The following is a 17327-nucleotide window of genomic DNA, read 5'->3' as shown; positions in this document are numbered from 1 at the left end:
AGGGCCACCCAGAAAGACCCTGTTTCGAAAAACAAAAAACAAAAACAAAAACAAAGAATGTTGTGCTAAGAGATAAGATTCTTTTATCATGGACTTCATGAAATGATTCTTGGTTTGGTTTTTCCTGACAGGGTTTCTCTGTGTAGCCTTGGATATCTTGGAACTTGCTCTGTAGACTAAGCTGGCCTTGAACTCACAGAGATTCACCTGCCTATGCCTCCAGAGTGCAGGGATCAAAGATATGTGCCACCATGCCCAACTGAAATGAAAGATTCTTAATATAGACAGGCAGTAGATTGGACTGTCTATGTATTTTGGGCATTAAGGAATGACAGCACATTAATATACAGATGGTCATTTGTATGCTAGAAATTCTTTCTTTTTCAAGACAGGGTTTCTCTGTGCTATCTTGGCTGTCCTGAATTCGCTTTGTAGACCAGGCTGGCCCCGAATTCACGGTGATCTGCCTGCCTCTGCATCCCAAGTGCTGGGATTAAAGGCGTGTACCACCACACCCAGCTGTATACTAAGAATTCTTTTGCAATTTGACCTACAAATCATACTGATAAATGACAAGACTGCAGGATCTTCTCAACAGATACCTACAAATCTAACACACACCAGCCCTATGTGACTATGTATTTATGTATATTGATATGCATATATCTACAAATAAATGTTTACACATGAACAGTATATATAAAACTCACAGCTAGAATTCTAACTCAGTGGCCCAGAGTCTGCCTAATACATACAATGCCAAGTCCAGTGCCCAGCAAAACAAACACACACACACACACACAAGCCATACTTATTGTTGAAATACAGTACTTCCCTGAAGATCAGAAATAAGACAAAGATAAGCTTCAAAGATGGCTCAGAGGTTAAGAGTACTGACTGCTCTTCCAGAGGTCCTGAGTCAATTCCCAGCAACCACATGGTGGCTCATAACCATCTATAATGAGATCTGGTACCCTCTTCTGGCCTGCAGGTGTACATGCAGACAGAAAATTATATATATAATAATAAATAAATATTTTTCTAAGAAAGAAACAAAGAAAGAAGGAAGGAAGACAAGGAGAAGCTGATTCCTACCAATTTGATTTTTGAGACAAGGCTTCTCCATGTAGCCGTGGTTGTCCTGGACTCACTTTGTAGAGCAAGCTGGGCTCAAACTCACAGCAATCTGCCAGTCTCTGCCTCCCCAAGTGCTAGGATTAAAGGCATGTGCCATCCTACCATTTCTTATATAACACTATCTTAAAGTTCTGGCCATGCTGATAAAACAAGAAAAAGAAATATAAGGCAAAAGTTTGGAAAGGAAAAAGTAAACCAATCTCTATTTGTAGATGATGTGATGCACAAGGAACCCAACAAAACAAGCATTGCAAATAACACAAGTTAGCAAAGTGTCACAGCAGAGGATATGAGGACGGGACTTTACTGGGGACCTGTGACTTCTGTTACATAGCCCTGGGCCCATGGCTTTGTGGCAGAAGTCACATAGCCTCCCATAGGCACTAGCTGGCACCCGCCAATCCCAGTCAGGGGGGTCACTGTAACAGGATGCTCCTGATCCCAGAAAGACCTCTCAGGAAAGACCTGAGCCAATGAGCCACTAGTGTAACCATATATGCCCTAATGCCTCTGGACCAGTCATTTGGCCCCAGCCTATTAGCTTATGCCCCAGGAATTGCTCCTTAGCCCACCCAATCGAAATAGAAGATTGCACATCCTCTTAGCAGTCCTATAGTTCCCTATAAAAAGGCCTGCAGGCTGAGGCCATTGTGTATGGTTGGTTGACTCCTGCATGCTGGCTGTTTCTGCAGAATAAACACTCTTTGTTTTGCATACTATTTGAGTCTGGGGTCTTCATAACCCAAACTCATTAATGCATCAAAGGAAACCCTGTTTTGAGATGACAAAAACAATGTAGCTTAACTGCTTTTGAAGCTGGAAGTGGAACTCTGATGCAATGTCCAACACCAGGGGGAAAAAATTCAAATTCATAGCTTTATACAGATATTAGCTTCTGTTTTGAATCTTTGTAATAAAGTAGGAGAAATGGGGAAAATGTTAACATTAGCTCCAAGTATACAATGAGGCCTGAGGAAAAAGCTCAGTGATAGAGTAAGCCCTGGATTCAGTACTCCCCATCACACAGAACGACTGGGAAGGGAGTAAATGTACTGTACTAAGAATTCTGAACTAAAGCCGGGCAGTGGTGATGTACGCCTTTAATCCCAGTACTTGGGAGGAGGAGGCAGGCGGTTCACTGTGAGTTCAAGGCCAGCCTGGTCTACAAAGTGAGTCTAGGACAGCCAAGGCTACACAGAGAAACCCTGTCTTGAAAAGAAAAAAAAAAAAAAAGAGAAAAACAAAACAACCAAAAAAAAAAATTCTGAACTATTTTAATAACTTGCCTATGAGTTTAAAATCATTTCAAAATAGAGTTAAGAAACTTTAGCAAGTTAATTGTTTCTCATTGGAAGACAATAGAGACACAGCACTAAGCACTTCTGGGGTTTTTTTGTTCATTTTCTATTAGAGCTGTACAAAGTGAGGACACCTTGTTAGAACCATTTCCACCCTCCAGCAACTCAGGAAGTCCAGGGAAGGTCCCAAGCACTGCCCTGTCACACAGCAACAAGGGAACTGCATGTGAGTCTAAATAAAGTACAAACACCACCTATGAACATAGTTTTGGCCAAAGCAAAATTTAACTGAGCCTGATGGAGCTCTAAGGAAGAACAACCTCACTGTTTCTTAGATGTTTAGGTAGAAACATGCTAAGAAAACTACAGGTGTCCTCAGCAGTGTGAGGGGCACAGGCCATACAGCACAAATAGCCCAATTCCTAAAAATAAATTCTGAGGGGGGGAGGGGCTATAAGGGGACTCTACATACTTAAAGAGACTTAAAATTTACCAGCTAATTGCAATCAATAGACTTCATATGGATCAGATTCAAACATACAAACTGAAAAATGAATCCCCTTAAGACCTGTGAATATTCACAGACTGGGCTATTTAATAATTTAAAGAACTTAACAATTTTAAGAATGATAATGATATTTGTAGTTTCATTTATTACAACTGTCAGGCTTTTTTTTTTTTTTTTTTAAAAAAGCGTTTTCAGATGAAATGTCATGATGGCTGAGAGTTGCTCCAAAATAAGTGAATAGTGCTACACACCTGAGATAGGAGGATTGTGCTTGTGAGAACACCTTGCACTACACAGGGAGACCCTGTCTTAGAAAACTGAGAAGGGCAGGTTAGAGCACAGACGAACAGCTTTGGCCATAATAAGTAGCTGCAGAGGCCATAGAGCTTTGGACCCAGAGCCCTTGTTTCCCTGGGTAACAATAGAGTTGTAAACAGCTTGGCCACTCCTTAGGAGTTCAATTACCATCTGAAAGGTAAGGCCCCTTTAAGACAAAGCTACTTCCTCCCAGTCAAAAGAATACAATCTCTGTTCTACTCGAACCCCCAAAACTACACACTGGTCTCCTTTTTTTAAAATAGTAAATTCCAGGAAGGTATGCTGGGGGTGAGGGGTGGGGCGTGGGGAGGGACTGAGACCTATGGACTCAACGTTCTGGGGAGAAAGAGGCAAGCTCACTAGAAAAGGGAAAGGAGGAGAAAAAAAAAAAGAGCACTGAGGGCGGGGGTAGACAGGAAGGCAAGGTACAGGGCATGGCATCGTGGGAGGAAAGAAAAACAGTTGAGGCTTTGGTTAACAGAGTATCACATTCTCAGCTCTCCTGAAACAACAAACCATGAAGATCAGGGAGCACAGGCTAGAAGTAACCCTGGCTCCCTGGAGCAACAGAGATGAAAGGAAATGGAACAGGGAAATTCTGGTAGATAGATAGATAGATAGATAGATAGATAGATAGATAGGTAAACAGATAAAGACAGACAGATACATACATACATACATACATACATACATACATACACAGACAGAAAAAGATTTATTTCAGTTATAGAACAAAGCCTTTGAATGTGTGAACTTGGTTTAATCGCCTGTAGAAAAAAGAGATAACTCAGCTAAGATATAGGGAAACGATAACGCAGGTAGCACATGAGCAAGGGAGGGGCTTAAGCACCAGGGTTCCATGCACAGAGGCAATCATCTACAATACATCTACTTCAGGCACTGCTGCCCAGGGTAGCTCCCTATAGCTGAGGGGATGAGAACGCTGTCTCCAGAGTGTTAGACTGACTTAAAAAGGCAGCTGTAGAGAGACGGAAGTAGGAAAGAGAGACTTGGTCTGACCTTAGGTAGGACGATGTTTATTCACCATGAGTGGGCATCTTATCACCCACATATTCGGATGGCCAAAATGCAGGGGAACATGGAAGGTGGCCCTTTGTATGGGCCAGAAATGATTTCTGTAGTCCACAGGGGATGCTGGGAAGTGTAGTCCTTCAGCAGGAAACTATGCAGAGACAAGCTTGGAGACATAGTACTCCATGTATATTGTCAAAATTAAGCCCAAGACAAGCAACTCAAAACAAGTTTAAAGTAAACTTAGTTTATTTAACGTACATATTCAAAATCAGGTATTTTTTTAAGTGGTTATAAAAGATTTAAAGCTGAAGTAAAGTGGGATAAGTGTACAAAACACCCCAGGCTCAAGCATCAAGGCTCTCTCGGATGGAGGCGCATCCCACTAGAGTATGTTGCGTGATAGCTTCCTCAGAGGATGGGGATGCACGGAAATAAGACCTGCCAGAAATCTGCTGCCTCTGCCTCTGGATGCACAGCCATCTCTGGCTGTATAGGTCTTATCAGCTACGGCCTGGTAGGCCAAACCAGGAAAACAAAACAAACCCTCCTTATCTAAAGATGAATTGCTCCCTGTGTCCCACCTGGCAGAGGGAACGGATCCTCTTGCTCAGTGGGGGATCTGAGTCTACACCGACATCTTAAATGTCTCAAACAACAGCAAGACAAATAGCGATTTCTGCCCTCAGTATTTCCCAATCTGCCATAAGGGGATGCTGTGAACAGAGAAACCTTGTACCTAAACCTACCACCCAACTGGCCTGAGACCTGAATAATAGATCAATTTATCATGCTTTTTATTTACTTTGACATTCAGTTCTTCCTCTTAGCAAAAGCTAAGTTCAGGGACAGTACCCTAAGCATCCATGTTTCCTCATTAAAGTAGCTTGCCAGACACTCACTCATCACACTCACAGCTTTGGAAAGTCATTCAGAACACCTAGGCTGTATAGTTCACAGTTGGTTTTATCTGTAGAGTAACAAACAACTCAAGGAGTACAAAGACATTGGCAGTAATACTTATGGATGTTTTCTAAGAAATTCCAAAATCCAATACTTGTTAAACTTATTTAATTTTGTTATTTTGCTTTACAAATTATGCCTCTAAACAAGTAACCTATTTTTAAATAGAATGATGTTAGTAAGTATGCTTACTGCTGTCAGTGCATAATGACCTAAAGATTTACCCCTAGGAAAAAGGACTAAAAGATTGGCTTTAGCCTTCTTTGTTAACTCAATCCGTAATGTAAATTATTTATTACAGATTTGATATGACTGAGTGCTTCCATTTTTCATATGTTGGCTGAATATATGGGATAGAAATGAAGACTTTCAAAAGGTTCTGTTAGTAGGGTTAATTTTAGAAAACTTTGTAAAATAAATCATTTACTCTTGACATGGTATAGTCACTGACTTGGGCAGTAACATAGGATTTTCTGGTGATTCTCAACCTTAGGTTGCAACCCCTTTGGGGGGTCAAATGACCCTTTCACAAGGGCCATCTGTTAGATATCCTTTTCATCAGATGTTTACATTATGATTCATAACAGTACAAAATTACAGTTATGAAATAACAAAATAATTTTATGGAGTCACCATAACATGATGTATATTAAAGGGTCGCAGCATTAGAAAGGTTCAGAACCACTGTTCTAGAGTGTTCCAAAAAAGTGACGTTGAAGAAAAAGTAAGGCAGTCACTATCTCTTGAAGTATATTCTTTAATGGAAATTGAAACATTTCTTGGGGGGAATACAACTTAAAATTAAATTACCTTTTTTTTGTTGTTGTTTTTTTGTTTTTTTGAGACAGGGTCTCTCTGTGTAGCCTTGGCTGTCCTGAAGTCGTTTTGTAGACCAGGCTGGCCTCGAACTCACAGCAATCTGCCTGCCTCTGCTAAATTGCCTTTTTATGTACATGGTAGCACTCTTCTTTAATCGCAGCACTCAAGGAGGTAGAGACAGGTGGACCTTTGTGAGTTTGAGGCAGCATGGTCTATAGACTGAGCCCAGGAAAACAAAGACCACACAGAGAAACCCTTTCTTGAAAAACTAATAATAAGAATAAGAATTTTAAAATAATAATAATAATAATAATAGTCTCTCTTACACAGCTTGACATATAAAATGTATTTACTATATAACCTTGGGTATAACAACTTGATGTTAACAAAATAAGTATTATGTTTTCAAATATTACATATGGTTATTTAAGGTGACAGTTCCACATCTTAAATAGTTTAGCTTATCGAATTGTTTTTGTTCACTAAATAATAGCTGGTATTGTTCTTATTTGATAATATTTAAAACAAATACAAAGTTCATCATATGTGCAAGCAAGGAATACGACTTTCCATTCAGATTCATCCCTTGGATTCTGACTTTGACTTCCTTTACAAATCTTCTACACTCTTGTTCCTTATGCTGGAGTCTGATGCAAACCAACAGCTAACTACAGCTACCTTATCCTTCTACAGAATTCTGGTACATGGTCAATTGTACAACTGAATTTAACTCATGCTAATCTTGATGAAAAATATTTTCCTCATATAACTTTGTCTTTTAATATTTCCCCCACAAAGGTGTGCAGTTCTTACCTCCTGACTTATGTTCTACGTCACTGTCAGCTCTTAAGTTTTACCGTAACATCCGGATGGACCCTCTTCGGAGACACTCTTAATTGCTGCTCCCCTTACCCCCCTTCTGTCCACCTTGAGGCAGTTACCAAGAGATCAATGCCCTGAAGCCCCCAAAAGTAGTTCGCCTGACCTCTAAAAGCGGTCTAATGAGGCATGGTCCATCCAATTCATCCCTGTTCCTGTCATTCTGGACATTGATTTGGGGACTCAGAATGAAAACAGCTGAACTGGAGCCTTCTCTACATCGATTGACCTCTCTGTCTCACTAGCTTACATCAGCTTAGAGCATCTTTCAGGACCAGCTCAGGACTCCTTGCCCACTGCAGTACTCCAAAAAGGACTAGATCTGACTGCTGCTAAGGTGGTGATCTATGTCCTCCTCAAGCAAAGCTGCTTCCAGGCCAGCAAATCCTAACTGGCTTGAAGCAGCACAGCCTAAAGACACAGGGACCACACAAAATTCCTCTGGTTCCCTCCCCCTCTGGTTCTTCCCCTTGATAATGTTTTTCTCATTATCCTCCTATGTTTTTACCTTGCCTTTTAAATGTTTTACTTATTGAACTTCACCCTATACCCAAACAAGATGTGCCACGGAAGCTCTCCCAGTAGCTTTCACCCGACAATAATACAAATACAAAACATACCACTCTTCAATGCCCACTTTATCCCATCTCTGTTCCTCCTTATCTCTCAACCTGTCCAGGAAATTTCAGTTTTACTCTGGAAGTAAATATATTCAGGATATGTCAACAACAACAACAAAAACAAAAAACAAAAAACCTTTAAGAACCAGGCATGGTGGCACACGCCTTTAATCCCAGCACTAGCGAGGCAGAGCAAGGTCAGCCTGGTCTAAATAGTAAGCCTAGGACAGCCAAGTCTACACAGAGAAACCTTGTCTTGAAACACAAACACACACACACACACACACACACACACACACACACACACACACACACACACAAAACCCTTTAAGATGCTGTGGAGAAATTCTGGTTAAAAGGAACCTTCATCCTTCTTACCCTGAGCCAGATACAATTCTTTACCCTGCCCTCTATTTTCTCCTGTTCCCTTCCTTGGATGAGCTGTACCTTCCTGCTACTCTTGCTAGTTCATGTTGGTCCAACAATCCTGGCAATGAGACCAGTCACTGTCACCCAGAATCAACTTTATGCCCACTTTCTCCCACCTCTGCTCCTGACTATCCCTCAACCATCCCAGGAAATCTGTTTTACTCTATAAGCAAATCATCTGCTTACAGCCCTCTAATAACTACTTCCTAATTCGCTTCACGAGTGTAGGGCAGCGATCACCTGATCCATCCTAGCCCATCAAGTTAAGACTTCCCCTGCTACATGGACAGAGGACCCCTTCTTCAGTGGACCCTGAACTACATACCCACTCTAGCAAAGACCCTCCTCTTCAGAAAACAGCTATCACACCTCTGTCAAGCATGGTGGGTTTTTGTTGTTGCTGTTGTTGTTTTGGGGGGGGGGGGGGGGTTTGAGACAGGGTCTCTCTATGTAGCCTTGGCTGCTCTGGACTCGCTTTGTAGACCAGGCTGGCCTCGAACTCACAGCGATCGGCCTGCCTCTGCCTCCCAAGTGCTGGGATTAAAGGCATGCGCCACCACGCCCGGCCCAGGCATGGTTTTATATCCTCTCATGGCTAAGAATGGACTACACTTCCAAGCTTCCCTTGCTACTCATAAGAGGCCACCTCCCATTTTCCCTTGGAGGCATTTTGGCCATCTCAAACAAGGGTGACAAGAGGCCCCTCTCTGGACAAAGCCTCCTTTCTTTTCTGATTTTGGTTTCTCTATGGCTGCCTCTCTTTGATAAGATGGACACTGAGCACCTTCCAGACAATAGTAAAAGGGTGGATCCTTCTGTTGCTTTATCACAGCTCACTGTGTCACAGCCAGCCCTCTCCATACCTGTAGGACACACATCCAAGGGCTCAACCCACTTTGAACTAAAAATAAAATAAAATATGTCTACGTGCCCCTTTCTTGTCCTTGCTACCTAAACAAGTCCAAAAAAAACCAAAAAACAAAAACAAAAAACCTCTTTTTGCAGTATTTCCAGTGTTAGGTATTTGGACATCTAGGGATGATTTAAGTATGCAGGAGGATGTGTGAGGGTTTAATGTAAGTAACTACACACTTCATGCAAGGGGCTGAAGGATGCATGGTACTGCATGGTTGTTAGTGCCCACATAATCCCTGGACTCTCTATCAGGACATTTGCTAACACTGGGCTATCCAGCTCAGCACTCTCAAGCTCTGTCCTAGGGTCAAATATTTCTCCGCCATACTAAGTGTGGCTCAGGGGATCTTCTCAAATAAAGTCTGAAATCCACTGTAGGACAGACAGAGATTGGCTGCTTAAAATGGACTACCTAGGAAGCCACACTCCAGACAAGCACTGTAGAGGATCCTCAATGCAAGAAGCTCAAGAGACCAATGACTGGGGCACACACACAGAAAAGGCTATATAAAGAAGGGCATGCCATTAATCCATTTTAAGGACAAGGTCCTTGGTAAGGATTCTCATGCTTGGAGCACAAAGTACTGGCCCCCACCTATAGTCCCAGCTTCTTGATGACTGAGCCAGATGGGTTACTTGAGCCCAGGAGTCATGGCCAGCCTAGGCACTAGATTGAGATTACCCATTCCAAACAAACAGAAGAAGAGGAAGAGGAGGAGGAGAAGAAGGAGGAAGGTTGCTCTAATTGAATAAATACCTTGTTTGCACTGTATCTGAAGCAGTGGTACCCGGAATAGGCACAAGGCCAGACAGACCTCCACATTTCACAGTGGTCTGTGGTTGGCTGTGCTCACAAAGGCACTAGCCAGACTAACCTAATACAGGTCTTTTCCTGAGCTCTCCCAGTACAGTGGCCCATGAGCCAGAGTTCATGTCCATCCTCACTCTCATATGCCTTATAACTCATTCTTGATCTACGGCATGGTTAGCATGTGTCAACCCATCTCCACCAACCCTTACCTACAGCATCTACCCTCGCTGAGCCTCTTTGGCCACATCCCTCTGGTCCTTACGTGGCACCCCAGGCTCTTCCATGTCTTTTCTAAAAGGTGTCTTCTGGTAATCACCCTGCATCACAGGGCCAGGAGCCCAGCCTAGGGCTTTGCTCAATGCCTAACACCAGCCCTGGATGGAACCCAGTTTCCTCCTCCTTTCACCCCAAGGACCCCGATAATATCAATCCCAGGCTTCTGGGAACAGAAGAATCTGACCTGTCTTCCTATAACAAGGAAGAGAAGGGGAGAATTAAGGCTAACTGCTCTTCCCGCAGTTGGTAAAGTGATAAAATGCTGGCAGCTTCTGCACTGGGATGATGACAAAGTCAGAGATGGAGGTGAGATATCTGAGGTGAAGTTCCACATGCAACCACTATCTCAAGCCCACTAACTACCCAGGGGCCTTTCCTAGTGGATGGACCAGTCCTTCCAAGGGAAACTAAGAATTTAACTTAGAGTCAGGTTGAAGTGGGGGCGTAATAGGCATCCCTGGAGGATATACTGGATGCCCAGGAACCAACTGGGAACCTTAACTTAAGGTGGATTAAGTTTTCCAGGTGTCTCAGTTTTCTCTTCCACAAGACAGGGATGTTATCCAGGGACAAATGACAAACGGGCAGCACTTTGTCAACTGAAAATGAACTACTTCCTAAAGCTTACATATTTCTGAAAAGGAACCTACTAGAAGGTTGGATGGAGGTGAGAGGTACATGTACCAGATACAGAGGCCTATTAAGAGGACAGACACCCAGCTGCCTGGAGTTTGAGACACTGAGGACTTTTGTGTAAAGGAGTTCCCACTCCCTTGCTGAGGCTTCTGATGAACAGGACTCAGGAAATTCCATAGCCCTTTCCATCTGTGTCACCATGTCTGGTGACTGGCCAACGAGCACCTCTCCAGAGCAAGCGATGGGCCTTACTCAAATGTGGGCCATTGCACAGGAATCACCTCTTTGCTATTTCATATTTATTTATTCCTGGGCCTATTCCCAGATCGGCTGAGTCTAACCCATTGGAGATCTCAAACTTTAAAAAAAAAAAACTTGCCAGTGCTTCTTACTAAGTTTGAAAAGCACAAGCGTAGGAATATGAGAAAGCCATTCCAGCCCCAGCACTGCTCTGCAGTAGCTGCAAGTTACTTAACCTTTCTGAACCTTAACCACTGTTCAGGCAGTCAAAACATGCAAGTCGGCCTAAGCAACAAAGCAAAAACCTGTATCAAAAAATAAACAAACAACCCAAAAACTCAAGAGGAAATGACTCCTGTTTTTTGTTTGTTTGGGCTTTTTGTTTTTTTGGGTTTTTTTTGGGGGGGGGGGGGAATTGTTGGGTTTTGTTTTTTGTTTTTTGTTGTTTTTGTTTTTTTGTTTTTTTTTGAGACAGGGTTTCTCTGTGTGGCTCTGGCTGTCGTAGAACTCACTTTGTAGACCAGGCTGGCCTTGAACTAACATCGATCAGCCAGCCTCTACCTACTGAGTCCTGGGATTACAGGCGTGTGCCACTGCTGCTTGCCTGCCTGCCTCCCGGTTTTCTAAGCTATTCCAAGAGGCAGGTTCAGCAACATCACCCATATGTGTAGGGCACAATTTGCCACTGAAAGGCAAGGACTTCTTAGGGTACCTTCAGACATTAGGGAAGATGCACTTGAAGAAGGTCATCCAATTAGGAGGCCATGTCCAACAAGGTAAGCCAGAGAAAAGCAATGAACTGAGCTTTAGATGGGGGCTAAAGGACGTCGCTGCTGCTGGCCCGAGAGCTCCAAGATGATCTGCCTCCACGTGGACATCTATGTAGGCAATACAGAGAGAAAGTGCACCAGGAAACTCTGCCTCACGCCACAGCCTTAGGGTTCGGAGAGTAGGAGACTTACACTGCGAGGTAGTAACTCCCTGTCCGGAAGCATCTCAGCCCCCCAAGGCCTCTTTTCAACTGGAAACAAGCTGTTATTAAGAAAACTGGCCAGAGCTGAGTGGTGATGGCCCATGTCTTCAATCCCAGCACTCAGGAGACAGAGGCAGAGGCAGGTGGAGATAGGCATTAGAGGCCAGCCTCCTCTACAGAGTGAGTTCTGGGACAGCTAGGGCTACACAGAGAAACTATCTAAAACAAAAACAAAAAAGAAAATTGGCATGGTGGAGCACGCCTTTAATCCCAGCACTCGGGAGGCAGAGGCAGGCTGATGGCTGTGAGTTCAAGGCTAACCTGGTCTAAAAATCAAGTCCAGGACAGCCAAAGCTAACAGAGAAAGCCTGTCTCGAAAAGCCAAAAAAAAAAAAAAAACAAGAAAAAAGAATGGAAGGGAGGAAAGAAGGAAGGAAACTGGCCAGTGTGGTGCCTCATAGCTGCAATCCTGTGGCTCACGGCTGCAATCCCAGCACTGGGGAGACTGAGGAACCAAGATCATCACCACTTCAATGACACCCTGGGCTACAAAGAAACCCTATCTCAAAAACACTGGGTAAAAGGGAAGACGAAGAGAAAAGAGAAGAAAAGGAGGGATGAGTTAGGGAGAGAGATAGTACCAACTCGGACGCCGGATCACATTAAGTGGATGGACTGTTTTTGCGCCCGGACCTTCAATCTGATCTGTGCCAGGTGCATCAGAACTTTATGTCCCAAGACAGTTATTATCTAAGACTGGCCTATATATTCCTGTGTGTTAAATCCCATGGTGTCTGGCCCAGGACTGAGGCCAGAACTTCGAGTGATCACATCCTAGGCATAAAGTGGGGCAGTTGTGAATGATGCTGCCCCTAAGCTTCCAGATGTCAACCATGGGTTTGTTCTCGATTAGAAGTTGAGTGCCAGACTGTGCCTGGGGACCAGTGTGGCCACCTGCATCTAGGACGCTAAGGTGCCTTTGCGCTGAAAGACTTCACCTGGCCAGGTCTGCTGTTGCTAGGGCCACCCTGGCCTCCTGTAAGTCACACCCAACACCAACTTCCCTGAGGCTCTAGGGCCCCTTGGGAACCAATGAGTCTCACCTGCTGAAGACAAGGCAGCCCAAGTGGTTGATTTCGTGGTCCGAGCGGTGGCGGCTGTAGTCCTCCCACAGGTCCTTGATGGCTGTGACCGCCAGAATGAAGAGCACAGGCGCCAGTGCCAGGCCAGGCTGGAAGGCATTCACTGCAGGCACAAAGTTGAGCAGCGCGATGAAGACGAAGTACACGTTGGCCAGGCGGTGGAACTGCTCGAAAAGGTTCTTGGGCAAGAAGGACAGCAGCGTGTACTTGGTGGTCTTGAGGCGGTTGTCGGCCAGGTGCTGTGTACAGCCGCGCATCAGCAGCCGCTCGCCCTTGGGGGCTCCAGTTGCGGGGTCCTCGGTGCCCAGGGGTGGCAGCAGGTTGGAGCGCACCGTGCGCGTCCTGCCCTCCCAGCGCCTTCTTCGCGGACGCCGCCGGCCCGTGGGTGCGGACTCGTCGGCCGCCGCGGGCTCCCGTTCCATGGCCGCGTGTCGCCGCGCCCGGCTCCTCTGCCGCTCGCGCCAGCCTCCTAGGTGATCATCGCCTGCAGCCCGGGCGCGGCGGCGCGGGCTCCCCTCCTGCGGGACGCACGGAGACCGCGGTCAGCGTGTCCGCCCCGCCCAGCCCTCGCGGCCTGTCCAACCTTCGAGGTCTGCAGTCTCCGCCCGGCGGGAGAGCGCGGGCGGGCCCGGCACTCTGCCCCTAGCAGTCCCCTCCCGCCACCCCAGCGGCCCGGGCGGTTTCCGCCGAGGTGGCTCCTCTGCCCCGCCCATACAAAGCGCCCAGATTCAGATTGGGCGGATAGCGGGAAACAAAAAGAGCCCGAGCTGGAAACTTTAGAGAGGTTTACTTTCGTTTCTCTGAAGCATCCAGTTTAATCTCAGTTTGCAAACGCACTTTGCCTCTATTAAGAGAGGGAGACTGCGGGATTGAGAGTCAGGATGGCCCGTCCCCTCCTAGTTTGCGCTCCCTGACTAGAGCAGACAGACTTGATCATGGACTAGGAAATGGTGTCTGGAGAGTTGGAATAAGCACCTCATGAAGGCTGGAATCCCTTGGAGTAATCCCTGGTATACCAATTTTCCAGTTCTAAAATTCTATTTTGAAGAGTGCTTTGGCGCCTAAGAACTCCCTATGAAGTCACTATGGCTGCCCTTTTACAAAAATCTTTACCCTACTGTCCAGCCCACACTTAATTTCTAGTGTAATTTTTCGGCGAACCAGACAGTTTCTTTTTCTTTTTCTTTTTTTTTTTTCTTTCTTTCTTTTTTTTTTTAAGAATCACCATCATTTTTTTTTTACACTCCCCAAATAAGGGTAGGTTTTGTTTTGTTTTTTCATTTCTTCATAGGAGAAAAGACTATAAAGTAGTACACGTTTCTCTGCCTGCTGGACTAGGACTGAGATTCCTTAGGGCAGCTCTGATTTAGAGATCTAGGACCTGGGCAGTGAAGGCCACTGACAGGCAGCTGAGGGATGTGAGCGAAGGGTTCCTGTCCTATTGGTGGGAGAGGGGAAATTGTATAAATTGAATACAGAGAGATCGGAGCTGACTTTGAAAGGAGTTTGGAAGCAGCATGCCAGTGAAGAAAGGACCATTTCCACTCTGTGTGGCTCTCTTTACAGATACAGAGATGAGAAACGGGGATATTTGTAGTCTGGGAAGCCATGGGCTTAGGGCTCAATGAGAAATAACTTCGGGGCACTTTGTGTCCAGATTTGAGGACCTTATCCTGTTCCTGTGACAGGCAACCCCCTTCCTTTCTCTCCCTATCTCAGCAGCTTGTGCTGGCCCGGGGAGTGTCCTCTCTTTGTCCGATGACCATTCCCTACCCTGGCTTTACTCAAGTCATTTGTCTTCACTTATCCCTCTTTTTGGATGATCCCAACCTTGTTCTGCCTGGCTGAAACCCTAAGCAGCAGCTGTACAGGACACTCATCCTTGATGCATCCCCATAGTATTCACTAGAATCCAGCATAAGAGGAATAAAATAACAGTCACACACACACACACACACACACACACACACACACACACACACACGGGGGAGGGGGGCGGGAGGGGGAGAGGGAGACAGGGAAAGGGAGAGGGGAAGAGGGGAAGAGGGGGGAGAGGGAGAGGGGGAAGAGAAGATAGTTCCCTATCAAATATCCCCCTACCTGAAGTAAAAGGTCCAAATTTGAAGGGTAAAAACCACATCAGAAAAACATTGGGCTAAAATGTCTGCATTTCTGAAAAAACGCCTCTTACCTCACAGTAGACCAGTAGCATCCTAAACTAAAAAATAGCAGCAGCACATCAAGTCTTTAATACCTCCAGCTTTGTTTTCAACTCCAACCACTTACCCAGTGGAGCTCCCAGGCCCACCAGTTCATTCCATTCCTTGGCTGTCTCCCAAACCTTCCAGTTGGTCTACCTCCCAGTCTCCTTCCCTCCCTCGTTCTGGCAGCACTGTCAAAGTAGTTAGTTACTTGAGCACTCCATGCTATGTCCTTACCCTGGAGCTCCTAGGAATCCCCTGTTGCTTTCAAAGTCAAATGCTGACTCCTCAGGCAAAGATCCCTTCAGGCCCTAGGGGAACTGGCACCAGCTGCTTTAACTCTGCCCCTTCTTGTCCCTGGCCACCCCAGGGTGAGAGGTCTCCTTACCCTTCTCAGAACAGACCATGTCCCTTCTGTCTACATTCCATGATAAGGTTCCAAGATTGTGTGAGTCACACTGCCCCACCAGTCTGGAATCTGCGCTCACAGGCTCTTCACCAATCCAAATTCAGTATTTCCAGTCGGGCTTAGCTCATCTCATCTCCCAGAAGATCTACACACACACACACACACACACACACACACACACACTATCCTAGTCATTCTAGGACTTTCTGAGCTTAGACGTTGCTCACCAGCTTAATTCCTAGAATCTAGGCTGTCTGCAAGGCTGGGATGTTGCCTGGCCATCGCTATGCTCGCCACCCAAACCTCTGAACTTTTTATGACACCAGTCTTCTGGGGCCTGGGCAAATCACCGAAACCATCTTGTTCAGCGAGCCTCTTTTTCTACCACTGGCATTGTGCCTTGGCATTGTTATAGGCAGAAGGAATGAAAGGAAAAACTGTCAAGGTCAATAAACGTTCTTGTAGCACTGGCATCCTAGTAGGAAGGGAATGCACCCGACAGGAAATTCTGACAACCACCCAAGAGTCACAGGTGGAACCCTGTAAGGGTGCAAGGGAGCGCAGCGTCCACAAGGAGTGAAACCTGGAGGAGGCAAGATCTGTGGTAGAGCCAAGCTGAGGAGACTCTTCTGTACAAAGACCTTAGAGCAGCACAGCTCCGGAAGTGAGCTCTAAACGGGTAGGGCTCTGTCTGCCATTCATTCAGAACCCGGCTGTCCTTCCCCCACCCCAAGCCTATGCTGAAGTCAGTGAAAATACTCCACGAACACCACCATATCCCAGTGTAGTGAGCCCTTCAGAAAAGACATGGACTTTTGCTGGAACAGAGAGCGCGGGACAGTTGAGTGGGCAGCTCCTGCCTCTGCAGACGGAAGTCGGGAGCCTTTCTGACAGCTCTGAACACATGCGTGAGGCTGTGAGCCAAGCAGATACCAAGTTTAGGTAATTACGGGGGGGTCTAGGTTTAGCACAGGGACCTGGGTGTCTGGAGTTAAGTGAGGGAGAAGAAACATAAAGGTTGCATAAATGTATAAATCCTCCTGAGAATTTTGAATTTTTTATTGAGTGCAAAGGGAAGCTTTGTGCAGGTGGTAAGCAGAGGAATCATGTGAATGGACTCAGGAGTTCAAATTTTCCCCTGCTTGCCGTGCGACTCAAGGGCCTGAATAGAAGCAAAGGAGGCAGCATAGTAAGAAGTCACTGCAGTGAAGAAAGGGGTTGGATGGTAGCTCAGGCAGACGGTTATGTGCAGGTGAAAAGGAGCTACTATGCAGAGTAAGAGAATTTAATATTAGTTGGGATGTAAAGGAAAGAATGGGGCATATGGCCAAGCAGCTGAAAGTGGTGCTTCCATCCACTGAAGTGGCAAGGTCGAGGCTGGTGAGGCATTTGAATTCACTGGGCAAGAGCAAAGACTTGGACTCAGTTCAAATTTAGTTTAAGTGAATGTACTCTTACTGTTAGCAGAAGGATGGCAGCCTTATAACCAAACAGCATAACAGCACGATGGGCCGAAGTGGGCTGAAGGAAGGGTTTATAAAGATGGATATCAAAGGTGTACATTACAGTTATCAATGGAATCCACAGCTGGGCAAGAACATTGTTTCACTTCTGCAGTTGTTTCTCTTCCCTGTTATCTAGTAATAGAAAGACCACTTCATCCTAGTCCCCCAACAATAAGCAGGGCTACAAAAGCAAAGCATAAGCTGTTAAATAACTCA

The 17327-nt window shown here is 45.5% G+C and overlaps 1 protein-coding gene across 4 annotated transcripts in view; it reads right to left on the bottom strand.

Moving 5' to 3' along the window:
• The window catches only part of ATP10A (ATPase phospholipid transporting 10A (putative)), a 177638-nt gene extending 162005 nt beyond the window's left edge, over positions 1 to 15633 (bottom strand). For 2 of the 4 annotated variants that reach the window (XM_084801198.1, XM_084801199.1), the window contains exons 1-2: positions 15188 to 15261; positions 12958 to 13514 (exon numbers count right to left, since the gene is read on the bottom strand). In XM_084801198.1, coding sequence (XP_084657324.1) covers positions 12958 to 13514; positions 15188 to 15208 — 578 coding nt within the window. In that variant the 5' untranslated portion in view covers positions 15209 to 15261. The other 2 variants (XM_084801201.1, XM_084801200.1) reach the window with 2 other exon arrangements.
• Positions 15634 to 17327: the final 1694 nt, after the last annotated feature.

This window comes from Acomys minous (assembly GCF_964271855.1).
Source record: "Acomys minous genome assembly, chromosome: 2".
Taxonomy (NCBI): domain Eukaryota; kingdom Metazoa; phylum Chordata; class Mammalia; order Rodentia; family Muridae; genus Acomys; species Acomys minous.
This window is presented reverse-complemented; position numbering and strand designations above follow the sequence as displayed.